Source organism: Gracilinanus agilis, chromosome 5 (genome assembly GCF_016433145.1).
Source record: "Gracilinanus agilis isolate LMUSP501 chromosome 5, AgileGrace, whole genome shotgun sequence".
In the NCBI taxonomy this organism is placed as follows: domain Eukaryota; kingdom Metazoa; phylum Chordata; class Mammalia; order Didelphimorphia; family Didelphidae; genus Gracilinanus; species Gracilinanus agilis.
This window is the reverse complement of record NC_058134.1, coordinates 205,759,107-205,785,896: the sequence shown is the minus strand read 5'-3', so window position 1 is coordinate 205,785,896 and position 26,790 is coordinate 205,759,107. Positions and strand designations below refer to the sequence as shown.

The 26,790-nt window shown below is 35.2% G+C and overlaps 1 protein-coding gene across 1 annotated transcript in view; it reads left to right on the top strand.

The window, feature by feature from the left end:
* KDM5A (lysine demethylase 5A) overlaps positions 1-26,790 on the top strand; it is a 99,906-nt gene that overhangs the window by 13,192 nt on the left and 59,924 nt on the right. The window contains exons 6-13 of the mRNA XM_044679413.1: positions 3,321-3,426; positions 4,759-4,847; positions 7,686-7,844; positions 8,969-9,088; positions 10,000-10,158; positions 19,785-19,966; positions 22,096-22,258; positions 23,385-23,504. Coding sequence (XP_044535348.1) covers positions 3,321-3,426; positions 4,759-4,847; positions 7,686-7,844; positions 8,969-9,088; positions 10,000-10,158; positions 19,785-19,966; positions 22,096-22,258; positions 23,385-23,504 — 1,098 coding nt within the window. The remainder of the gene's footprint in view (positions 1-3,320; positions 3,427-4,758; positions 4,848-7,685; positions 7,845-8,968; positions 9,089-9,999; positions 10,159-19,784; positions 19,967-22,095; positions 22,259-23,384; positions 23,505-26,790) is intronic.

The following is a 26,790-nucleotide window of genomic DNA, read 5'->3' as shown; positions in this document are numbered from 1 at the left end:
GATAAAAGGCAGCTGGGTGGCTCAGTGGATTGAGAGCCAGGCCTAGAGGTGGGAGGTCCTGGTTTCAAATTTGGCCTCAGACACTTCCTAGCTGTGTGACCCTGGATAAGTCATTTAATTCCCATTTCCTACCCCCTTACTGCTCATCTGCTTTGGAAGCAATACACGGTATTGATTCTAAGATGGAAGTTAAGAGTTTAAAAAAAAAGCATGAGAGATAGGAAGGGGCCAGGTTATGAAGGGCTTTAAAAACTAACCAGGGGATTTTTATATTTATCAAAGTGGTGATCCAGGGGATTTCTGGGATTTAGTGAATGCAAGGGATAGGGTGAAGTGGTCAGACCTAAGTTTTAGGAAGCTAACACCTAATTGGAGGATGGTTTTGAAGGTGTGAGGAGACTAGAGGCAGCCCGACTCAACAGTAGGCTATTGGAATTGTCCAGGCATAAGGTGATGAGGGTGCGTACTAGGGAGGTGGCAGTGTCAGAATAGAGAAGGGGGAGGGTGTATTTGAGAGATGGTAAGAAGGGAGAATTGACCAGACTTGTTAACTGATTGATCATGATGACATCTGTTGCCAGCCTGGTGACTAGATTGTGGTATATCATAAAAAATCTTTTTCTCCTTTGTCTCTGATATTCTTTTCTTCTCTCTCTTACCCATTCTATTCTTTGTCCAGTGTGATTTTAAAAGACTTTAAAAGATAAATTCTTTCTCTGTCTAGTGGAAAACCTACTTGTTTTTTTAGATGGGAAATGTGTCATTTCATTTTGAAGTGTGATATCTAGTAGCTTGGAGCAGGACAGTAATTTTCTGGTGATCAGAAAATATGTTAAAAGATTAAAAATAAGGTATTTAATTACTTAGTAAATTACTTTTCCTTCCTGAATTCCCTTCTAAGAAGAGAATATAGAAGTTAAGGAGAGGGAAGTTCTTCATCCCTTTTAAGTTATTCATATTACATGGATGTACTTAAAAATAGGCCACTAGGTGGCATAGTAGATAGAGTGCTGTGCCTGGAATCAGTTCAAATTTGATCTCTGATACTTCCCCTAACCCTGTTCGTGCCTCAGTTCCTAATCTGTAAAATGAGCTGGAGAAGAAAATGATAACCACTACAGTATCTTTGCTAAGAAAACCCCAAATACCAAGAGTAACAACAATAGTGACTTAAAAATTGCCAAAGATGGAATTTCTTTCAGTTTTAAAATAAAAACAAAATTGAATTTGGTCCCTGGAGTGAGCACTTTTGACAAAAGAAGCTTTAAAAATCAAATAAGATAATATATGCAAAGCAGTAGTGTCAAGCTTAAATAGAGACTGATCCCTCTACTGTTAGTATTGACTTCAAAAACCACAAATTAACATTATCTTCTTTGATTGTATTTGTATTTATTTTGTTAAACATTTCTTATTTGCATTTTAATCAGGTTCATGAGTTAGATAGGTCACATGTGGTTAGTCCCATCCTTATATACTACACCATCTAGCTGTAAAAAAAGAGCTATTTACTGCAGTGATAATTCTCCTTTAGTGTTGAGTCCTTTTGTAAATTATTATTTACTTAAAATTATTTTATCTTTGTAATTGCAAGGTATTGAAAAAAATGTTACATAACTTGAAGTGGTTTGTAATAAGATGCTATTTTGTTTTACAGTAGTCAAGAATAGACTGTATTAGTGTTTATCACTGTATTGTTCCAAAAGCAATCTCTACATGACAGTAGACAGATAGGAATTTGAATAATAAATTCTAAGTGGAAGGTAATTATTTCATTTGAATTATACCATATTAATAATCATATCTCTGTGCTTCAACACAGAAAATTTGTATTTCATGACAGAATTAGATTTATTTGAAATCTAGGATTAGAAATGAAATTTTTGACGTTCTTTTTTAGTCTATGCAGCTAGATGGCTAAGTGGATAGAATCCTAGGCCTGGAGGTAGGAAGACCTGAGTTCAAATTCAGCCTCAGACACTATTAGTTATATCATCTTGGGCAAGTTTTCTTGCCTCAGTTTCCTCAATTGTAAAATAATAGGGATAATAATAGCACCTATCTCCCAGGGTTGTTTTGAAGATCAAATGAGAGAATGTTTGTAAAGTACTTAGTACTTGGTAGACACTATATAAATGCTAGTTTTTGTTATAATAATAATAATAATAATTGTTGTTGTCGATCTGCCCCAAATTATTTTTCTCTTTCCATTTGCCTTCTTGTTCTGGTCTTTTTTAAAACCCTTACCTTCTACTTTATATGTGATACTAAGTATCAGTTCCCAAAAAAGAGTGGCAAAGTCTAGGCATTTAAGTTAAATGATTTGCTTAGACATAGCTAGAAGTGTCTGAGGTCATATTTGAACCCAGGTCCATTATGCTATTTAGCTGCCCCTCTTGTCCTCAAGTCTTAACTGAATGTGAGAAACTTACCTGTTGGATACTTACCTGTTGGATTATAGACTTGAAGAAGTCTGGATTGAATTCTGATTCATCTTTATATTGGTTTAATATCTTTTGTTTAGGTGTTAGGTTAGGTAGTAATGAGAAATTACTTAATACATATATTCAGATATGGAATAAGGTGTTAAGGGTGTAAGACATTCACTAGTTTCTGTGAATGGATATATATTTAATCTTTTATGAAAGATATAATGTACATATTTACTAGAAAAGGGTAATAGGTAGTCCCTGCTGCTTTAGTGAAAGAAGATTTGAGAAGAGGAAATCAAACTTCAGATTTAAGCCAGTTTTATGACTTTTTTTAGGGGATAAGAAAAGAGCTTGAATGTCAGGGCCCTGGGGAAGAAGAACCCCAAGGGCTCAGATCAAGGGTCGAGGGTCCCTTAAGTAGGAGTGAGAAAGAAAAACAAGAGAAACAGCTTTTTAGGGGTCAGAAGGGCTGAAGGAGCTGATAGCAACTGCTACCAAGTTTATTGTACAGAGAAGAGGCATGGTTTATAAAGGGAAAAAACCACAAGGAATGAAGAAATAGGGGGTGCGTGAATATATGTAGGGTTCAGTGAGTTCAAGATACAGCCAAGAGAAAAACATGTTTTTCTTGAAACTATTTTTTCTGGCCATCTGTATCGATTAAGATTTTGGGGTTAGGGGGGAATGTTTATGTTCTAGCCTTGTCCTTGGGGTAGGGGGAGATATTTATGTTCCAACCTTTGTCCTTAGACCTGGAACATTATTTGCATGGACTTTTTGCCTAGGACCTTTGCCTAGTTTCCTAGGCCCCAAGCCTGTCTGTCTCTGTCACTTGAATATGGAAGACTTAGGCTTCCCAGTGCTCATGTGTTTTTGTTTGGCTTTTAGGCAGAGACTGGAGAAGTAAGTAGAAACACCGAACTGAAGAAACTTCAGATCTTTGGAGCTGGGCCCAAGATGATGGGCCTGGCAATAGGAGCAAAGGATAAAGAAGGTAAATTTTGTTGTCTTAACAGGGAAATGAAATAAAATACAGTAAGAAGTATCAATTATAAGGAAAAATAACATGGGTTTCAAGGGATATGAATTACACACAATGTTCTAGTCAGGATTTGATTCCTATGAGCAACCATACCAATGTAGTATTTACCTAAAATTTCTCTAAGAGTTCTAGATTTCATTTGATTTCTGTTCAAGTCCTCATAATATAATAAGCCATATTACATTGATTGGGCTTTTATGATGGTTAGAAAGAAGTATTTGCATCTGTTCTGTGGTATATAAACCTAGTACTTTTTTCAAAGTTAAGTTTGTAAGAAAAGGTAAAATTAATGTTTTGTCATATTGGTTGCCAGAGTTTTTAAGTAGTTTTAAAGGAAGACTCATTAAAAGTACTCTAACTTACAGAATTTAAAAATTGCTCTAGGAGCAGTGAAAAGATCTTATGATTAGAAAGTGTTAAATTAAGAAAAAGCCTTGATTTTGTTGATGTGGGTAGTATAGATAACAAACTCTTTAACAGTGTCAGAAGTAAACAATACCATGAATTACTATGGAAAGCCATTTAATGATGATCTTCTCCAAACTTACCTGCTCTATTGTTGGGTCCATATTTGCAGCTTTTTCAGCTTATAGAAACTATCAAAACTAGTATTCCATTAGCATAGACTTCTGGATCACGTTAGTTACTTTCATGCCCAAGTATGGTTTTAAAGTAGGAGCTCAGTGGTGGGAAAGTCTTATAATTGAAGAATTATTTTAGGAGTTACTAATTATTTAGGAGATGTGCTATCGTCTTCACTTTCATAGGAAAGATTCATCACCACATACTGAGACTTGCTTTATAGTGGCAAGAAAAAAAAAAAAAGACCTGTGAGACTTTTATGTCAATTTTTATCAGTTTTTATTCTGTTTAGAAATTTTTGGACAGTCTCAAATTCAGTTTTACCAAAGGGTGGATGAATTGTGTTGTGATTGTATTTATAGAAACCAATACAATAAGAATATGAGTCATAATTACTTCTATGTGAATTGAGAGAGAGAACTGTTTCATAATTCAGGATAGATATCTGAAATGTAGTGGATCAGATAAGACTGCTACTTCATCTCTAAAATACTTAACATGGTTTGGTTGACTTATGCTGTGTGTTTTCACCCACTAAAATTAAAAACTTTGCATTTAGGAATTCTGTTCTTTTCCCCAAAGCTTTGCTTGTGTATCTAGTTTTCTTCTACACTTGAAGTTCAGTGGTTTTCCAAATGTTAATTTTATATTACTTCTTGTGCAAGTATCACTTAACACCTTACTTATGTTTTTGCTTTCAAGATGAGGTCTCTCGAAGACGCAAAGGTACAAGATCAGAAGCATTTAGTATGCAAATGAGACAACGAAAAGGGACTCTTTCTGTTAACTTTGTAAGTGTTATGGGGCATTCCAGGATGGAAAGTGTCTGTCAGTTATATATATGTCTCATATAAAAGATATGTTAAAGCTGAATTTGGAATCAAAGATTTTGAGAGTTGGAAAAGGTACACAGAGTTCTTTTGGGCAAACCTTGGACCATGCTTTAAATCTATATTACTCTATAAATATGGTCATCTAGCCTCTCCTTGAAAATCTCCAGTGACTGGGAACTCATTACATCTTAGGTAGCTCATTCCACTTTTGGACATTTCTGATTGTTAGAAGTTTTTTATTTATGGTCTCAGCTAAAATATGCTTCCCTTTACCTTCTTCCCATTGATCTCAGGTCTTCTAGACCGAGACAGAAGCAAATCTGACACTTTTTAAACACAGTATAACCCTTCCACTTTTTAAGACAATCATGTCTCTATCGTAAATCTTTTCTAGATTAAACAAGTTTATTTCTCTTCGTTAGTGTTTCTATGGCATGGCTTTGAATCCAGTCACAATTCTTTTGCTCTCCTCTGAGGACTCTGGATTGTCAGTGTTCCCTAATATGTGATAACACAGTGTGTTCCAGCTTTGCGCTGATAGGTTGGAATACAGCAAAATTATCAACTCTTTTTCTGCAACGATGAAAAAAAAGTTTATCTTGTCTGTGCCCGAGTATAGCCAAGCTATAGTTCAGGTAGATTGGAAACCCAAGATTAAAATTGTAATGCCACAAAGAGAAATAGTTCTGATGAGCAGAAAAAATAAGTTTTCTGAAGAGATTTATGGATGAACAGAGACTAACTCAGGTTTTAAAAGGATATATATAGGAGATAAATATAAAGGGAAGCAAAATTAATAACAACCAAACATAGCTGAATTGGGGAAGAGGAGCATCAAAGAAAGGGATAGGACAGTTGATAGCTGATAGCAAGGAGAAGGCAGAACTACTCAATTCTTTTTTAGCTTCTTTTTTTCCTTGCTAAAGAGAGTGAGTTTTGTACTGAAAACAATAAAACAAAAATGGCTAATACAGAATTGGGGAGATTTAATAAAAGAATACATTGGTGCTATGGATGAACTCAAGTGACTCGGCCCCAGTGAGGTACATCTTTGAGTATTGAAAAAAAGGGCAGATATAATTGTTGTCAATAATTTTTGGCAACTCAGAGAATGATAGAAATACCTTAAAATGCAAAAGGGCAAATGTTCCAATTTTCAAGTGGAGGAAGAGATAAAATAATGAATTCTAATCATTTGGAAAGGATGGAGAGATATAGGTAACACAGTAGTGCAAATGGATGGTCTAAAACTAGTTGAGTACTGGACTCAAGTAGCCATCAATGACTGTTTCTTACTGGAGTGATGTTTGTAGTGGCATGCTCCAGGGATATGTATTTGACCCTTATACTTTAACAGTTTTTAAGTGATTCCAGTAAGGATAGTGATGGGATCCTTCTCCAGTTTGCAGGTGATAGAAAGCTAGCTAAGACATTGGATTAAAATCTAGATCCAGAAAGATCTGGCCAGACTAGAGCATTGGGCTCAGTTTAAACAAGATAAAATTTAGTAGGAATAACCATACTTAGTTTCAAGAAATCAACTTGAATAGTTGATTTGTTGTATTTGTATGTAAAGTGGGGGAAGCATGATTAGATACCAATTTATCTGAAAAAAAATCTCAGGTTTTTAGTTGACTTTGAACTCAATATTAGCAAACATTTGGCCTGGCAGAAAAACTGATATGATCTTGGGCTACATTAGGACAGACATAGTCCCTCTCTGCTTTGCCCTGATCAGACCACATCTGGAGTATTGAATTCAGTTTTGTGCATCATGGTTTAGTAAGTTCTTGATAAGATCTATAGGGGAGCAGACAGAATAGTGAAAGACTTCAGTCCATGTCATGAAGACTAGTTGAAGAAATTAGGGTTGTTTAACTTGGACAAAAGAAAACTGTTGAGAATATGGTATTTATTTTCAAGTATTTGAAAGACTCTTATATTGAAACAGGATTAGTCTTGTTCTTTAGGAAGGCAGAATGAAGAGTAATGAGTCGAAATTGCAAAGGGACAAATTTAGTTTCAGTGCCAGAAAAAATGTCCCTAACTATTATTCTGAGCTGTCCAAAAGTGGAATAGGTTGCTAAAAGAGTCAGTGGGGCACTGGAGGTCTTTGAGTAGAGGCTGAATAACTATATGTTGGGGATGTTGTAGCTGGGATTTCTTTTTTTTTCATGTATGGGTTGGACTATCGGGGGCCCTGAAAATGTGATTTTCTGGATACACATGTCAATGAGGCCCAAGTCTCATGTTTGATTTAGAATGAGCCAGTTAATGGCTTTATTCTTGGCAATAGGCTGCACTCCTAAACTATTTATTGGGTTCTAGGTTCAAAGGTGGTTGTAGATCAGTGTTATGAACATTGTTAATTATATTGCCATTATTGAGAAAACTAACTTTACTCATGATGTATTTGTTTATGTATGGACAATATATTATGTCTTGTTTATGTAGAAATTACTGTATAAAGTACATGAGATATACAGTGTTTTTGCAACAATATAAGTACCTTAGTTTGAACAGTTATTTAAAGGTTGGGATAGAATTAATTCTGAGTTGTGTTTCTGTTCATTATTGTTCTGCAACATGATTTGATCAGTAATTTGATTTTGGTGCTCAATTTGAGAAGCACTAGGAACATTTTTTTAGGCACTAGTTGTTTGTGCAATGTACATTGTGTTTGTTTTTCAGTAATGAATCTGTTCTAACTAGTGGGCTCCTAGTTTGGGATTGGGTATCATTTGTTATTTTTTTTACAGTGAATAAGGGATAACTTCTTTTCTTTCTCCTCCATAGGTGGATCTCTATGTTTGCATGTTTTGTGGGCGAGGAAACAATGAAGACAAGTTGCTCTTGTGTGATGGATGTGATGACAGCTACCATACATTTTGTTTGATTCCCCCTTTACCTGATGTGCCCAAAGGAGACTGGAGGTGTCCTAAATGTGTTGCTGAGGTACAAGCCTAGTTTTAAGCATTTTTCAAAATGCAAATCAACTAGAAAATTCCACAAAACTCTACCTTCAGCTCATGAAATTTTTTTGACTTTTGAAGAATTGTAATAGAAGGAATTAGAATTTGTATTTTGGTAAATTTTATTTGCCTTGCCAAAGTTCTTTCTTTCACTTTGAGTGCTAGATAAATGAACTCACAAGTTACTATAAATGATTGAGTTTTTTTTGCAGAATATAGGAATTAACGAACACTTGAAGGCTCTCTGTTTGCTTTTAAAATTAAAAACAAAAGTAATTGAATAAAACAATTATGATGGAACAGGGTTTAGGCAGAGCATAGACTCTGTGCACTCATTACTTATACTCCTACCCCAAGCATCCCTGGGCAATTAGTCTTGTTTGTCTATATCTTATTTTGAATTTGATGAGCTATTTTAATTGGAAGGATTGGGAAGAAATAATTAAATAGATTTCCTGTAAGTGTGTTTTCAGGGATGTGCTTCTGCAATGAAGGGGGCTGATAAACCCTTTCAAGAGCTGGCTACAGTAAGCCTAAAAATATGTAGAGGTACATTTCTAGCTATTGTATTTATATTTCCTGGATTAGATAATTAAAATGCATTCTATTCTAAATCTATATATCTGCTTATTTGACGGTTGTGATAATGGATACAGAATATGAAGAAATACTTATTCCTAGCCAGATAACTTAATCCCTTTTATTTTTCTTTTTATGCACATATGTCTTTTATGTGGTAAAATCCAGTAATATGTTAAGATTTGAAAAGCTGCTGTGGTCTTGGTTCAAGTCCATTAGTACTGCTTTATTTGTCTTTGTGCCAGAGCTTAATGCCAGCTCTAAGACTTAAAAACTGTCTTATTACCTCCTTCCTTCTGTACCAAGTGGAGTGTGTAAGCCTATAACAGAGCAGGTGAGGTTCTTTGAGCATTTTCCCTGATGTCAAATCAGATTCCCCGATGTCAAATCAGATAGCATATGCATTTCTCAAATAAGCTAATGATAATTGTTTCACCCTCAGAAATTGGCAATATCTGTCGCAACTCTGTCAAGTATTCCTCCAAGGAATGTGACACTTAGTTTTGTATTTTTTCCTTTTTTCTGCAGGAATGTAACAAACCTCGAGAGGCCTTTGGGTTTGAGCAAGCAGTCCGAGAATATACCCTTCAGAGCTTTGGAGAGATGGCAGATAACTTTAAATCAGATTACTTCAACATGCCAGTCCATGTGAGTCTGTGTCTAATGGCTAGTTTAGGGGAGGTGAAAGGATTCAGAAGTTTTGAACCTTTTGGTTTCTTTTTATTTCTTGCCCTTGCTTTCCTTCTTGCTCCTCCTTTTTTTCTTTAAAAGTAATAGACTATGGGACTTGAAATCAGCCTGGATTCTAGTTTTTTTACTGACTTTCTGACTTGAGGGTTCTTAATATGGTGAATTGAAAAGAGATTACTAGATCTGGAGTTGAGAGGCCAAGTTTTAAGTCCTAGTTCTAACACGTAATCTACTGTGTGATTGTGGGTAAGTAATTTATCCTTTAATCCTTTAACTTCCCCATCTCTAAAATGGGGTTAATGATATATATATTATCTGTAGCAAAGGACTTTGAGGAAAACACTTTGTAAACATTAAAATTATGTGTATTAAAATATGAATTATTTCCCTGTTAATTAAGTATTGATGACCTAATTACCTGATAGCCTTTTGGGAGTAAATTGACCCAAGAGAAGTAGGAATCACATGGCAGTTGCTTCTTTTGTTTAGCTATTTGTAATATAGGGTTTGTTTGTTTTTTTCCAAAGAGCATTTCCATTGGCCTTTCATGGTAATTTATCAGGTTATTTTCTAATTCTTTTGAAATTCTACTCTGATTTTTACCTCTTCCTTTTTCCCTTTGATGTTCTGTTTCATCTTCTTCCTTTTCAGTTTTGAAACAGCTTTCTATAGAAAAAGGTTAATTACACTTACAGATGATTTTCTGAGGAACCCAGCTTGTCTATTTTAAAATCCCTGTCACCTAGTGAAAAAATCTGGGATCTAGTCTGCCTGGAACTGGGAGCTTTAGAGGTTTGTCATCTTATAACAGTTGGCCTGCATGTCATGTCATGGTCATTTTGCTGATTAGCCATTTTGTTCCTTTTAAGATGGTGCCCACAGAACTGGTAGAGAAGGAATTCTGGAGACTGGTGAGCACTATTGAAGAAGATGTCATTGTGGAGTATGGAGCTGATATCTCTTCGAAGGATTTTGGAAGTGGGTTTCCTGTAAAGGATGGTCGGAGAAAGATGATGCCAGAAGAGGAGGTGCAAACTTCTGTGTACCTATAGCTAGGCTGAACTTTGTAGAGCAACTTTCTGGAAAACAAAGCACATTTTCACTTTAGCACCTAGACCTGACTAAGTGCAAAAAGCCCTTTGAGTTGAGGCTTATATGATGATGATAAAAACCACTTTAATTGATTTGCAAAATAGTGAGTTTAATAACAAATGAATAAGATTTATTTACATTTGATATATTTGATTCACTTGTTTTTTTAGTAACTTCATTTTAAACTTGAAGTGGTTTTTTAAATCAGGTTTATTATTTTTAAACTTATTTTTGGTAAACCAAGGATCTGAGTCTCAGCACACCTTTGTTTATCACTTAGGTCATTTGTAATAGAGACCAATACACACACACACACCTGTGCGTGCACACACACACACATGCACACGTGCATGCTCATGAGATTGTATATGATCATGATAAAGTCTACTTTCCAGTTTCCCAGGAAAAAAATGTCCTATGTTTGTGTAGGAAAAAACATTGTTTATTTCTTTCCCCTTTATTTTTGTCTCTCTTTTCCATTACCTCTATAATTATCTAGTAAATCTAAGAGACTAACCTTATCTATTAGAGCTGCATTTTATTTTATTTTAAACCCTTACCTTCTGTTTTTAGAATCATTAATGGGTATTGATACTAAGACAGAAGAGTGGTAAGGGTAGGCAATGGGTGTTAAGTGACTTGCCCAAGGTTGCATAGCTAAAAAGTGTCTGGGTCAGATTTGAACTCAGGACTTCCCATCTCTGGGCCTGGCTCTCAGTCCACTGCCCCCTTAGAGCTGCATTTTAGAAAGAATAAGGTATCTTAAAAAATTGACAATTTTTTTTTTTATATCACCTTTGACTCATTGTGTCATCCCTTGTTACAAAGGCCAAAAAGAAAAGAGGAGGAAAAAAAGGAGTTAAGCAAATATAACTGCCACCTACTGAGTCAGATGGTTTATATAGTGTTCTGTGACTGCTTCTACAAAGAAGGCAGGGAGGTACATTTTCTTATCTCTTCTCTCAGGCCAAGCTTGGTCATTATAATTATACAGTATTCAGTTTGAACTTATTGGTGTTCTTTCCATTTACATGGCATACATTGTTTTCTTGGATTTGCTTTGTCATATACTTCAGTTCAGATGTCTTCTCATGCTTCTCTAACTTCTTCATATTTGTTGTGTTTTTTTTTAGCACAATAATGTTCTATTATATTTGCATACCACAGTTTGTTTAGCCATTCCAATCTCATTATTTGTAGTTCTTGCCTATCACAAAAAGTGATGTTGTGAATGTTTTGTTATATATGGGACCTTGTTGTCTTTGACCTCTTAGTAGTAGGATCTCTAGGTTAAAGGGTGTGACATTTTAGGAGCTTGTTTTTTTTTTTTTAAAGCATAATTTGAGATTGCTTTCTTGAATGGTCAGGTCACTTTTCCTTGCTCTATAAATCACTTTATACTTGTCTGATCCCATTCATTTTCTTTCTAGTCCTATCCAGTTCTACCTAGTTCTTTTTTAGTACTACTCAACTCTCTGTGATCCTAGCTAGTTGTTGTTTTTTTTTTAAATATGCTTTTACACTTTCACTGGTTTTTTAGGTGGGCTTCATTTATTCTAGTCCAGCTCTTTAATGGAGGTCTGGAGGAAGCCATAATGTTTTTGTGAATAGAAGGGTACAGATCAAAAGAAATAGGTTGCTTTTTTTAGATATAAAATGGGCATTTGGAATTTCACCAAATAAGGAAGAGGCTGATTACAGAAACAACGAGAAAGAGCATCATTTTTCTAAGAAATGGTTTAGAGGGGGGAGGAGAGGGATAGAGAAAGAGAGGAACGTGTGTTTATGTGTGTGTGTTTTGTCACTGACTCATGAGCCTTTTTAAAAATTAAATTTTATTTTTTTCAATTAACAAAAATTGATTTTTCTTTCCCTCCAGCCTTTCCCCCACCATTTAAAAAAAGAAAAAGAAAACCCTTGTAACATATACATAGTCAAGCAAAGCAAATTCCCACATTGGCCATGTCCAAAAAATATATATATGTCTCCTTCTGCACCTTGAGTCCATCACATCTCTGTCAGGAGGTGGGTAGTATGCCTTATCATCGGTTCTCTGGAATCATGGTTGGTCATTTAATTGATCAGAGTTCTTAAGTCTTTCAGAGTTGTTTGTTTTCACAGTGTTGTTATTGTATAAATTGTTCTCCTGATTCTGCTCAGTTCTCCCTGCATCAGATCATACAAATCTTCCTAGGTTTCACTGGAGCCATCCTTTCAATCATTTCTTCTGGCACAGTAGTATTCCATTACATTCATATGCCATAATTGTTTAGCCATTCCCCAGTTGATGGGTACTCTTTTCTTAATTTCCAGATCTTTGCCACCACAAAAACAGTTGCTATAAATATTTTTGTTCATGAGTCCTTTTCCTCTTCCTTTGATTTCTTTAAGGTATAGATATTGCTGGGATAGAAGGTATATACACTGTTTATAAACTTAGACCATTTCATAGCCCTACTAACAGCATATTACTGTGCTTGTCTTCCATCAGCCTCTTGGACCTTGTCATTTTCCCTTTTTTGGTCAACTCTGGAACCTCAGAGTTTGCTTTAGTTTTTATTTCTCTAATTATTAGTGATTTGGAGTAGTTTTTTATATGGCTACTTTTAACTTGGATTTCTTTTGAAAACTGCTTGTTTATATTCTTTGACCATTAATCAATTGGGGAATGGCTTTTATTCCTATACATTTGAATTAATTTAAGGAATGATTTTAACAGGATGATTGGAGAACCTCAAGTACATGTGCTTTATAAGGTTTTAAAAAGAAGGTATTGTTTTATCTTATGTATGGGACTACTTAATGCAGAAATGTCATTATTAATGCTCAGATTTACTTAAGGAAAGGAGACATTAGTTGACTATTGTTCTTTTCTTCCTCTTAAGTTTTTTCTTTTTGATCCTGGGCATATCATTTTTTTCCCTTTTAGGTGTGAGGAAAAATAAACCAAAGTAGATTGAGTTCTGATTTTAGAGTCAGATGTCAAGTACTACCTCAAAGACATATTTAACTGTGTGGCCTTGGAGAACTCATTTAGCTTCTTAGTGTCCCAGGCAATACTCTAACACCATGAGTTATAGAAAAATTGCTAATATACACAAATGGAGGAAGTTACCACCTCAGGCATTCCCTGTACCAATTAAATTATATGGCCAAACTTCCTTCTACCGTCCACATGAGATAGGAACAAATAGTATGTAGATGTTCTTTAGTTCTGAAGAAATGGAAAACAGAAGAAGATGAATGATATTAATGTAGGAAACCCCTGACTTTCCACCCTATCATATATTTAATTCTTAACAAGAAAGATTCTTGGATTTTATTGTAGCTATAGTTTCTCTTTTTACTTTTTAGCCACCTTTCATCCCAAGGTGAGGAAATTCAGTGATACTGTGACCATAGAGCTATATAGGGATGATCATTTACTATGGCCAAATGGTAGGTAAATGATTTCTTCTGTCTTTTCTTAGCCCTCTATAATCCTTTTCTAAGCTCAAAGAGCTCCAAGGACATGTTTGCAATCCTGTATAGTTATCATTCTTCCCTCTTACTTTGGTCTAATACAAATGAATAATGAAATTTTGGAGTTAGAAGAGACCTCAGAGGCCATCTTGTTTGATTCATACCTGAAAAAGGGTATGTCAATTTTAAATTTGCTGCCTTTGCATTTTCTACCTATCCATTGTTCCTGATTCTTTCTTCTGTGGCCAAGCATTAATAGTCTGGTATGACCTTGTCTTTATGAAGCCATGCCTCTTATTTTTCTAGATGGCCATTAACCATCCTTTTTAGGAACTTTTCTAGAATCTTCTCAGTAATTGAAATCAGGTTCACTGGTCTGAAGTCTGCAGACTGTTGTCTTTATTTTGTAAAAAGATCAGGACAACATTTTCCTTTTTTCAATCTTGCGTATCTTTTATTCTCTGGCATCTTTTGTTTATTATTGATGGTTGCTTGGGGGTTAGATTTGTGAGAATCTTTCTCTGAGGGTGTATGTATGTCGCCAGAGGTTGGTAACATATCCATCAAGAGTAGCTATGTTTTGTCTTGTTCTTCCTGAGATTTCAGGCTCCTTTGTGGCCCTTTAAGTCTACTTTTCTCCATTCAAAGACTATAGTCTCTTTTGCAAACAAAATAAGAATTTGAAAGCCCCTTCTTTTCTCTTAGTGTCAGTCACTTCAACTTTATCCACCAGGACAAGAAGCTTCCTCTTATCTCCCTGTCCCTCAGGTTAATTAAAACCCTTCTATCATCCTGAACTTTTCCTGCCTGCTTCAGCTCACTCTGAGCTTTTGCATTCATGAGACTATTAGAGAAACTAGTTGTCTTTTTATATATGTCCTGTTAACTTTCCTTGCATCTGAATTCCATATGTACCTTTTAAAAATTTTAAGTTGGTTAAGTATTCTTTGTGCAGCTACACTGATCTCTTTAAACAGTGACCCATTTTACACTACACTGAAATAATTTCCTTTTGTGTATTTGGAATTTTATTTTTTGAGTTTTTCAGTCCTTCTGAACTGACTTCAGAAGAACTTTTAGACAGTGGGATCCTATCTAGCTTTTCTCAGAACCTTTTGAAATCTGCTTCTTCAGAATAAAGGATACATGGCTATTCTCTACCTTTCTTATCTTTTTTTGTCCACAAACTCTAGAAGCCTTGGGCCATTTTCCTTAATATTTGCATTATTTCTACCCTAACAAACAGTGAGAATCATATCTTAGATAGAATCCTTTTTTGGTTCTTTTGCCTTGCATTAAGGCACTGAAAGAAGTTATTATCTTATTCTGATTTTGAGGGGAGAGAGGGAGGAGCAAGAAGAGGAAAGAAAGGTAGGGGATAGAGAGAGAATTAGAATGCTTCATCAGCGGTCAGACGACTGCTGTTTTCCACCAGTCAATCAACATTAAATGCCTAATATGTGCTAGGTCTGTGTTGGGAAACCTATGGCACATGTGCCGGAAGAGTTTGCTCCCTTCCCCCTCTCCATGCGCACTTGAGGACATTTCTCTCATCACCAGCTCCCTCTGCCCAGCAGCCCAATTGGAGTGCTTCCTCCGTCCCTATCTGGGGTAAGGAGGAGGCTCACATGCAGTGTGAGGGTGCAGTTTGGGCACTTGGTCTCTAAAAGGTTCACCATCATTGTCTAGGTTCTATGCTGAGGGCTGGGGATGCAAAAAAGAAGCAGAAGGCAGTACCTACCTTAAAAGGAACTTATAGTATATTTGGGGGAGACATCATGCAAACCAAGGTCACAATGGATCTGCTCAGTTTGACCCAAGTCAGACTAAATCTGAATTCTAGTGTTCTGTTCTAGGAGTATGACTGATCAATTTTCTTTGTTTCCTTAATTTCCTCACATCTATATAAGTTCTTATTGTATATTATTATCTCATTCCTCCTTTTGAATAAGATATATTCTTCTAGAGCCATAATCCATCTAGTAATGAGTTTCATTCTGCCAAGCTCAGAAATCTCTATGAGATCATCAGGTCGATTATTCTTTGCTAATGTAAAATCTAGTTCTTGATTGGTGCTTAAATTTTGGGCATCTGCATACAAACATTTGAGTCTGTGAGCCTCATTACTTCCTTTATTGGATTTTGTTTCCTAGGAACTTTCGGGTACCTCATCAGCTGTTCATTCACTGAAACTACACTATTGTATTTAACCTAGTGGATATGCACAGTTTTTCTCCTCTTAGTTGTTTTTAGCTTAAAACCTTTTAAATTAGGTTTGTAGGATATCCAAGAGAGATAGTCTTCCTAGTCATTATTAGGGACATTCTGTGCCAGGCCAGCAGACTCTCATCTCTGTATTTTAAATTTGTTCCAGAAATCCAAATCTCATTCTCAGTGCTATTTTCCCAAATAAATTGTCTTTTTTTCATTCCTTACCTTCAGTGGCTATTCAGTGAGGAAGAAAACATAGACTGAGCCCAAGACTTAATAATCTTAATAGCTTAGTGCAGCACTTTGTACAGAATAGGTGATTAGTAAATATTGGCTGATTGATTTTGTTTCCTCATGACTAAATATAGTTTGTGTCCATATGAATTTCTAGAAGTGGATTTTCAGTAAGTCTTGATTACATACCTCAGAAAGATAACTTGGAAATAAATACAGAGATTCCAAGTAATTAGAAAACCCACTCTTTAATCAAATAAGGGATAGGCTTATAAATCTGGGCACCACACAGATCATAAACAAAATTCCATACAGAACCAAAGCCTCTGAGACTCTGGGAATCACATCCTTGGGAGAAGACACAGCTCTTAGTGCCAACTCCAAAGAGATACTGACCCTGAGAGTCTCTTTATACCTTTTGGGAAGCCTTCAAAGACTAACCACAAACAGGCATGTAGACCTCCTAACATTCAGCAGCCATGGCATTAGAGAATGGTCAGCTGTAACAAATTAAAGACAAAGGTCAAACTCAGGAGCTGAGCTCCTGGAGAGAAAACTTTCATCCAGTAGAGAAGCCTCCAAAACAAAAAGGTGCTTAACATTCAAATCAAAATAGATGTGCTTTAGTACTGGGTTTTCTCAAAAGTAAGGGTAAACTGAGTCATCCAGAAATCCATGTTGACAAAGAAAACCAACTTTTCTTATTTCCCATTGATAGAGAGCTGCCTCAGGAATCCTAGGCAGGGATCACTGTCCTGTGACCTACCATTGCTCTTGTTTCTTCTCCTGACTTATCTGATAATTTACTGTCTCTGCCTTGTCATCCCCAGCAGCTGTTGCCACTCTGCAAGTTCAGTCCCCTCAGCTTTCTCCTCTTCAGGAAGCACCTCTGATCCACCATGGAGCTTCAGGGGAGCACTTATTATTTTCCTTCTCTACCTCTTATGAGAGATAGTGTTGCTTTCTCCAACTACTTCCTCTATTTTAAGGATCTCAGACGCCCTCTTTTAATTTTTGTTAGCACTGTTTTTCCAGTAACCTGGAGTGAGGTAAAGCTTTTCCTTAGCCCCTGTGCCTTTTCTTCCTTGAGGAAGACTAGATGCTTTTGGAACAGACAGTCTCATGATGGAAAAACAAATATCTCTTACTGCAATTTTTCTTGTTCTTGATAATGATTGAGATTTTTAAAAAATGACTTGTGAGTGTTTATACCTTGTTAAGTCGTTGGAAGCCAGCTGTGACCTTTTTTTTAGTGATTTGTTAAGGTATAACCAGCTTTCTTCTGTTAATTTCAACAACTCCCTTGCCATATCATAGGTACTTTCCATTAACTGGTCTTGTTAGCTCACTTTACCCAACTTGTCCACTCTACCAATTTACTTTGCCCAGCACTTTGTTCCACTGCCTTTTTCTTACTTGTTGTGTCAATCATCAACTCCTTTTCCGTGAGCCCTTTTGAATCTTTTCCTTTCAGGTCCTTACATCTCAATCTTCCCTTAATATTAATCTTTTTTCATTACTTTTCTCTGATTGAAATAGAAAGTGAATTCTGGTTTTGGAAACTGTCCTCCCTTCAAATTTTCTTCAGTTTCTCTTACCTGAATTAAATTTCTGCCTTCATAAGACCATTTTTCCTCAAATTTTCTATTTGAATCAGTTTTCTTCTTGATTTTCAGTGGAAGTCTCTTTTGTCTCCTCTCTTCTGTTCCTTCTTCCATGGAAGCTGGAGTGATCTTATGTAGTGTGTACCTCTGTTCTTTTCCCTTTTTCGCTTAATTATTCCATAAAGGTCTTTTTGATTGCTTTGTATTCCTCACACATGTTGGACTCAATTGCATTGTAATATTATGTTACTTTAACATATAGCAATTTATTTTACCCTATTTTGGGACATTTTATTTACTTTTAGCATCTTGTAGTTGTTATTGCAATTCAAGACTTGAGATAGATTTTGTTTCATATTGTGTTCAGTAACACAATGGGAGTAAAATGCCAACATTGAAATTATTGGTTCATTCGGTATGGTTATTTTTATACCTTATATTGTATGTTGTCAGTTGTTCCCCCTCAAATGATTACGTTTTCAATTCCACCAGCAATGAATGGATTTTTGTTTCTTTTAAAGTGTAAATGTCTTATTGAAACTTTTTTCAAAAAACATTACAATGTGACATCCTGATGAAGCCTACATTGGTTTTTGAGATCACTACTTCCTTTTCTAGATATTCACATTGATTCATTTAGTAATCTCTTCTACATTTTGTTAGGATTTGAAGTCAGGTTTGCTGAACTATTATTTATAGACTCAGTTCTCTTCCTGGTTTAGAAATTTGGAACAGGATTTGTCCTTTTTCAATCTCGTGGTATGTTTGCTATCCTCCATGATAATTCAGGGGTCACTGCCATGTCCACAAATTCATAGTCATCTTGAAGTAGTTCTTCTTCTGGTCCAGGTGATTTGAGCTTTTCTAAGTATGCTGTAATCAATAGCATCATCCCTCTTATCTTGGATTTTAGTTCCCTATTAACCATTTTTTTTGTCTGTCATTTTTAGTCCATAGGACATTCTCCTTGGCTGTGAAAACAGAAAGAAAATACAAATAGGCTCAGCCATGTCATTGTGCTATGATATGTGTCATACCTCTTTCTCTACCATATAGTTAAAATTATTTGGGGAATAATTTCCTCAGAGGTTACATGACATTGACATTATATAGACATTGGTTTGGGGACCAATTAGTTTTTAAAGCCTTTGGATAGTATTTTAGACTTAGTTCTTCTAATCTTGACTTTCTCTTATTTATACTGCATACTGCTTATAGATTAATCTTAAAATATGGGTTTCAGATTGCCCCTTCTCAGTAGCTTCCTGTTGCAATATAGGAAGTAGTTATAACTTACATTGAGCAATAAAGTCTAAATTATTTTTGATATATTTGATATTTGATAAATTAATTTTGATATTCAAGACCTGCCACAATCTGGCTTAAGCCTATTTTCTAGCCTAATTTTTCACAGTTCTTCCAAGTCAAACCTTTATTCCAGCTAACTTCTCTGCTTACTGTCATTGGAATTCATCTTAATGCATTCCTACCTCAGAGGTTTTCCTTGTATTGTTCCTTTTGCTTGAAATGCCTTTGATCCTCCTTGATCTTCAAACCATACTCCCAATTTTATCTCTTATAAACCTTCTATGATTACCACAGTCCATAGTGATCACTCCATGCCATAGTACTACTGTCTATTACTTATTTGGCACTAAATTACACTGCCCTTTCTTGTTTATTTTCATATGTGTGGTTCTTGTCTCCAACTAGATTATAAGCTTCTTGAGAGGAGAGACTTGTGTCTTAAAATCCATCAGATTCCCTAAAACACTTATCATGGCATTATTTATGCAAAGAACACTGGATCATCAACAAATATTTACTGCTAAGTTGATTTAAGTGGGGCAAATCATTTAATAGCCTCATATTTGTACTTTAAGCTTCACCAATGATGACTGAGGGAATTGAGATGAGGCTCAAATAGAGTATAGTTTAGAGAATTGGAGAATTGATGAGCATGAGATTCAAAGGTCATAGATTCCATATAATAGAATAGAGTAGTAGAAAAGAGTTCTAAGCTCTATCTCACACTCTTTATCCTTTGGCAGGAGTATGCCCTTTCTGGCTGGAACCTGAATAACATGCCTGTCCTGGAGCAGTCTGTCCTTGCACATATCAACGTGGATATCTCTGGTATGAAGGTGCCTTGGCTCTATGTGGGCATGTGCTTCTCTTCATTTTGCTGGCATATTGAGGATCACTGGAGCTATTCTATCAACTATCTGCACTGGTATGAGTATCCTTTAGTGACCTCATTCTTGTATTTCACTAGGGCAGGCTTTTTTTGGATATGTATGCTTTGGTCATTTGGGGGTAGGGGATAGATGAATGTATTATTAAAGTGACTTATTGGGGAGACCTATATGATCCAAAAGTATTTTCTCCCAAAATAAAAATTTGGTTTAACAAATGAAGTTAGAAATATCATTGAAGGCTACTTCATGCTAAGTTCCTTTCCTTTTACTATAGGCTACAACATCCCAGGTCCCTTTCACTTTCAACCTAAGTAAGAAGTACAGGCAAAAGTTTTGGACCAAATGATACGTGGCCAATATGTTAGGTAATTCTGGTTGAATCTTATATACCTTTTTAGGTTATTCTAGCTTAATATATATTACTAAATAGCATACCATCTGAATGGATAACCTTTTCATCATATGGGTAAATTAAGTCCAGAAAAGTGGGTTAATCCAAACCCAAATTTTCTAGAATTTTTGTTTTTGTATTTATTTTATTAAATGACAATTTACCCTAAGGAAACTTTAAAATATAATAATATCCATTTATTTACTTCTCCTGAATTGTATTTGTGACCTTTATTTAATTTTCCAGTCACTTGGTTAGTGTTCTGGTAACTCCAGTAACTGATCTTTCTTCTTTATATTCTGTTTTTACTACAGAAGGCAGTAGAAAGTCCTATCACTTTCTTACTGTAGCCCAATATTGTTTCCATTGTTTGTGAATTGGGTTAAGAAATTTGACTTGGAAATAGCATGACTGATAATTTCAAGTATTAGTAGCATGGCTTGGTTATTTAGTAGTACTGTATCAGAATGAGGCTAACAGGTTTTTGTTCCAGCCTTGCTTTTGTCTTTTGGATTGTTAGTCGAACATAATTATGATATCTAAAAATGTACTAGAGTCCAGATCAGTGACTATGACTTTGGCCCTGTTGGAGTTGGCATGACTGGTATTGTCATGTTGGTTTATCAGCATCCTTTAGAAGAATGTATGTTTTTAATGTGCTTTTTTCTATGTTCTCCACTAAATGCCTCATTGTGGTATGGAGATGACCCTTTGTACTTGACAGCATTGCTGCTGGAGTCAGAGCTCTGTCAAGTCCTTATAAAGTGGAAAAGTCTCAGGTGCAGGCCTTCTAAATACTTCCACTATTTAAGGATGAGCATAGCTAAGTTTGAAGTTCATTAGAAGATTGGCCACCAAATTAGTTATTTGTACTTCTGTGACTGACTTCTACAAATGGTAACAGCAATTAACATACATTTACTAAGGCATAGAGGGGTTACAGTTTGCATCAATTTATGTAGTTTTCCCTCACTGTAGTGAAACCATAGATTTTCAAAATGTTGGCCTAAGTATCCTTAACATATCAAGATGTGAAAGATTCATACTCGGTATAGTATGTGTTTTTTGAGGTATTTTTTTTAAGGTCTGATCATATCACCCCTCCTATTCAGTAAACTCAAGTGGCTTCCTATTGTCTCCAAGAGCAAATACAACATCCTTTGTTTAGCATTTGAAACCCTTCATTACCTAGCCCCCTCCTACCTTTCCTCTCTTCTGGCTGGTTTAAGAGTGAGACATTCTACCTCTTTACTCTGGGCATTTTCTCTGGCTGTCTTTGAGGCCTAGAATACTCTCATTCCTTTGCTTAGATTACTGACTTCCCTGGCTTCTTTTAAGTCTTAATTAAAATCCCACCTTTTACAGGAAGCCACCTTTCCTAACCTATCCTAATTCCAGAGCTTGCTTTCTTATAGATATTTCCTATTTATCTTCTGTATTGATTGCTTTGCTTCATATATATTTGTTTGCATGTTGTCTTCACCATTATATTGTAAGCTCATTGAGAGCAGGGAATGTCTTTTGCTTTTTTGTATCCTTAGAATTCAGCACAATGCCTGGAAATCATAGGCACTTAATAAATGTTCTTTGAATTGATTTGGAATATATTGCTTTGTCAATAAACTCTTGTGTGGTCTCCAACTTGTCAGCATTTGGGATGTCATCTTTGATTATGAGACAAATTGAAGTTAGTTGGTTGAGAATGACCTTATAATTTTATCTATATTCAGCGTCATATTCTGCCATGCTTAAGAGCTATTTTTTTTCCTGTAGGGGGGAGCCAAAGACATGGTATGGCGTCCCATCTCATGCGGCAGAACAACTGGAGGAAGTGATGAGGGAGCTGGCCCCTGAACTGTTTGAGTCTCAACCTGATCTCCTCCATCAGTTAGTCACCATTATGAACCCCAATGTATTGATGGAGCATGGTGTACCTGTGAGTTTCCTTGCTTCTCTCTTTGGTGTTTTAAACTTTTAATTATTTCCAATTTTGATGTGAATTAAAACAGGCTATTCTGTGCTTAGTTTCATATCTCAGTTAAATGTTCAAAGCCAATAAACTTCTACTTAAATTAGCTTTCCTATGTGAGGAAAAAAATTTTATCTGATGAAAAAGGGATGTTATAAAATATGAGTCAGACTATACTTATCACATCCTGTTTAAGTAAGATATCCTGAAGAATGACCTTTTGTTTTCAGTAGGGTATTTTGTCCTATGTTTATATAGCTTCATAACTTATGTTCTTGTTTTAATAAAGGCTGTTATTAAATTAGAGCAATTCTATAGACTAATCTCTATGCTTGTGAGAATTGCTTTTCATATAAAGATTTTTGTAGTCACTTTAATAGGTGACCTAATGAAATAAAGATAGTATATCCAAACATTTTTACTCAACAAAATGCTCAAATATATTCTTAAACTTAAATAATAAGCTACTTGTAAAGTACTACTTCATCAAATTGGAGAGAGATAGATGTCTAAATATCACTTGGATAAGAAAGAAAATGTCCAGATTAAATAAGTAAATTTTTTTCTGCTTTCCTTTTGTATGAATTTTACTCTAGGCTCTTCCAAAGGACAAATTTAAGTATTTTTGAACAAAGCTGATTCATTGACAAAATAACTAGCCTTAGAGTGACTAACCTGGTTGACTTCCAAAAAGGTGCCTCTACACCTCCAAAGGAAATATTTATCTTTCTTGTTAGTGGCGTGAATGGAGGGAAAACTGAATGCCAGCTTAGCTAGTATGTAGTTTTCATGATATAGGAAACATTCACTACATTGAGAATTCATTATTTTGGAATCTGTATGGCTACTAATTCAGGCATTTGGTAATTTTGGTCTTAACAGGAATGGGTTTTTTTCCTCAACAATGGAAAAGCTGTTAACTGTTCCTAAAAATCTTGATTAATTTCTTTCTTAATGCAATTATAGTAGTGTGCTTGCTGGTTTTTAGTTTGAAAAAAATTTTCTTTAACAGCTATTTGATAAAAACTTGTCTCTCTTCCCTTATGCTCCCCTCTCTCCCTTTTTTGTATTTCATCCCTTAATTTGCATTCAGGTATTCAGGACCAATCAATGTGCAGGAGAATTTGTCGTGACATTTCCTCGTGCCTATCACTCTGGATTTAACCAGGGCTACAATTTCGCTGAAGCTGTGAACTTCTGCACTGCTGACTGGGTCTGTTCTATTGCTAGTGGTTGTTGTTTATTTGCTAATAAGTCTGTGATGTGTAGTTTAGTCACTGTGTTTGCTTAGTTCAGTTGGGCAATGAGTAGGGTTCATAAACTGGAGTGATGACGTCAGACAGCATTTCCATTATGTTCTTTATTTAGAGGGTTTATAATTAATTGCTTCTAGTTCATTCCTTATTCCTACTTCACTCTGTCTGATTTAAAAATGAGCAATTGATGTCCATAGTTCTTTGCTTTTAGAGGTGGCTTCTTTAGGCTTTTTGTGATTGAGCTCCATTGTCTCTAAGCTTTTGTAAGTTTTTGATATCAGAAACATGACTAAACTTGCAGGGATGATTGAGGTATTAATTTAACAATATTATATCAATCCAAAGGTAAGCTTCTCTGATTGCAGGCCACAGTCCTAAAATTGAACTCTCTCAAAAGAAAAACATTTTCAGGTACACTTTGAAAAGTACTTAGACAAAATTACTGTGAAAGCTCTTTTAAAAAACATTTAAAGTCAAAGTTTTACTCTGATGCTTCAGTTTTGATTTGTAGGCAGTTCATATTCTGAAAGATAAGACTACTAGCATACAAACTCTTGATGGGCTTTACCGAATAGGAAAGGCTTCATGGCAGTCCAAGGACCTTTGACTACTGGCCCACATCCATAGACCAGCCACTTTATGATGAAATTTTTGGTTGTCAAAACACATTTTAAAAAAATGACCATTGCTATTTTCATTGTTGTCACTTTGTTATTCCTACTAAAAATGTGTTTATAGAATAAACTTGGGTTTTGTGCAACCCAAATTTGGGGGAATAGTGATGATAGCTAGGGGCACTCTGCTATCCTTAGAGGATGATAGTAATAATTATATCATATAAAATGAACATGAGATTGCATGTTTTAGAATATAGTCTTTTAGAAAATCCTTGCATGAAAGGATTGGGATGACCACCACTCTTAAATTTTGCTTTTGTTTTTGGTGACTCCGCTGACTTTGGCTCTACATATCTAGACTAGCTTGGTCATTAGGGTTGATTGTTAATTCATTACCTACCAAATACCTAGTGGTATGATCTTGACGTGAGGTAGAAGCTTAATGAAGAAAGAACACTTGTTAGGACTTAACTTGAAACCTTAAACATGTAAAAGTGACATAACAGGATGAATGCCCATTAGATATAGGTAAATGTTGCTATGGTTTGACAAACAATTGAAAGAAAAGCTTTCTGAAAGGATCATGTTCAACTTGTGATTGTTAAGCAGAGGACCATCTAGTTTGTTGATGATTACTAACACTTGATTTTCTTTCCTTTTATCATTAGTCTTTTTTCCCATTTCATTCTTTCTAAAAATTAGTTATAAGGAGGTGGCAAAAAATCCCAAGTCCTTTTTTCCCCCTTGAGTTTAATAATATACAATAAATAATATTGTATGTAAGATAATATGTGTCAAGTACTTTGTAAACTGTATGGACATCAACTGTTAATTCTAATTTTATTAGCACAATAATATGTGGCCATCAAATAAGGGGGCTTTTTTGGGCATGATTTGTGGATATTAAATCTCTAATGACTTTATTATTATACCTCAGGTATTATATTACTATCTTGGAGAAACTTAGAGTGTTTTCATGTAGGTAATCTCATTTATTATAATTGGATAAAGCAATATCTTAGCTTTAAAAGTTTTTTTAGTTGAGAAATAGAAGACTGATGAAATTTGATATTTGTCCATGGTTGGACCTTTGCTGGTAGAGTTATTACTCTTATATTAGGTTTAACTCCCAAATCTAGTGCTCTTCTTACTAGGCAGTGTTACTTCCCATAAAGGATAAATGAGGGAGAACTTTGAGATGTGAATCAAGGAAACTATCAGTTAACTTTTCTGTTTTTCATTGATTAGTAGAATAAACCCAACTTTAATGTTTTTATCATTTTCACAAAGGCATTTATTAAAAAAATAATTCCCATGAACACTCCTTTCTAAACTGAACCATCATGTTTTATTTCATTCTTAACAATAGAAATAACAGCATAAATTCTTAACAGTATAAATTATTTATAAACAATTAAATGGGAGTTATACTAATTTTCATTAAGAAGATCAAATTGAACAAAGTTTCAACTTAGCAATAAAATTTTAAAATACCAAATGATGTATTTAGTGACTTAATTTGATCTGCTAATTTTAGTTATTTTGTTTTAATAACTTAGAAGACAGAAGAGTGGTAAGGGCTAGGCAGTGGGGATTAAGTGACTTGCCCAGGATCACAATAGTCTAAGGTCAATTTTGAACCCAGGACCTCCCATCCCTAGGCTTGGTTCTCAATCCACTGAGCCCCCAGCTGCCCCTTGATTTTAGTTACTTCTTAAGATAGACTGGATATATCCTTAGCCCTGTCCTTTACATATTCTGCCTTTAGTTAGTGTTGTACTCTGTTACTATGTGATAATTCATTTCACTTATGCCTTTGTTTATCTCTGAACTGTATAGGTCAATAGGAGTGAGTTTAATATATTGATTCACTATCTATCCTATGGTTATTTCAAAGTGGAAGATCATTCTAAGCTCTCAATTTTCTAAAGGTCTCCTATATTTTATTTTGTATTCCAGCCTTCAAATAAGATGAAAATTAAATTTACTAAAATTCATACAAATAAAAATTTTGTCATCTGACCTGAACAGATTTTTCTTTATGTGTGGTATGGATAGTATTAATACCTTCAATATCATAGATACCAGTGTTTTGGAGTTAAACTAAGATTGGGCTAATTATTTTGAGGAAAAAAAATCCTTTGCCAAAAAATTTTAAAAAAGACTTTTGCAGAAAAGGCATTCTTAAATGTAAAATTAATGCTTGATTTCTTAGTCTTTTAAAATAACATTTATCTTAGAACATGGGTCCTGACCTGTACAGTTTGATTAATGTTTCTCTTTCTAGAGTATGGAATATAACTTTAGAGGGCATTTTTGGGAACAAAGGGAGGGATCTGTTAGATGACAGTGTGCTTTAGAAGAAAGCAGACTGGACTTGGAGTCAGAGGCTTAAGTTCAAATCCCACGTGACACTTATTGTAAGACCATTCACAGACCATTTAAGCTCTCTGAGCCTTACTTTCCTTATCTTTAAATTGGGGATAATACTTTGAAGCAGTGCCATGTACTGGATGGATGCCAGCCTAATAGCCAAGAAAACCTAGGTTTAAGTATGACCTCTGACATATACTCATTCAGTGATCCTGGGCAAATCATTCAACCTCGAGTGCCACTGGCTACTGAC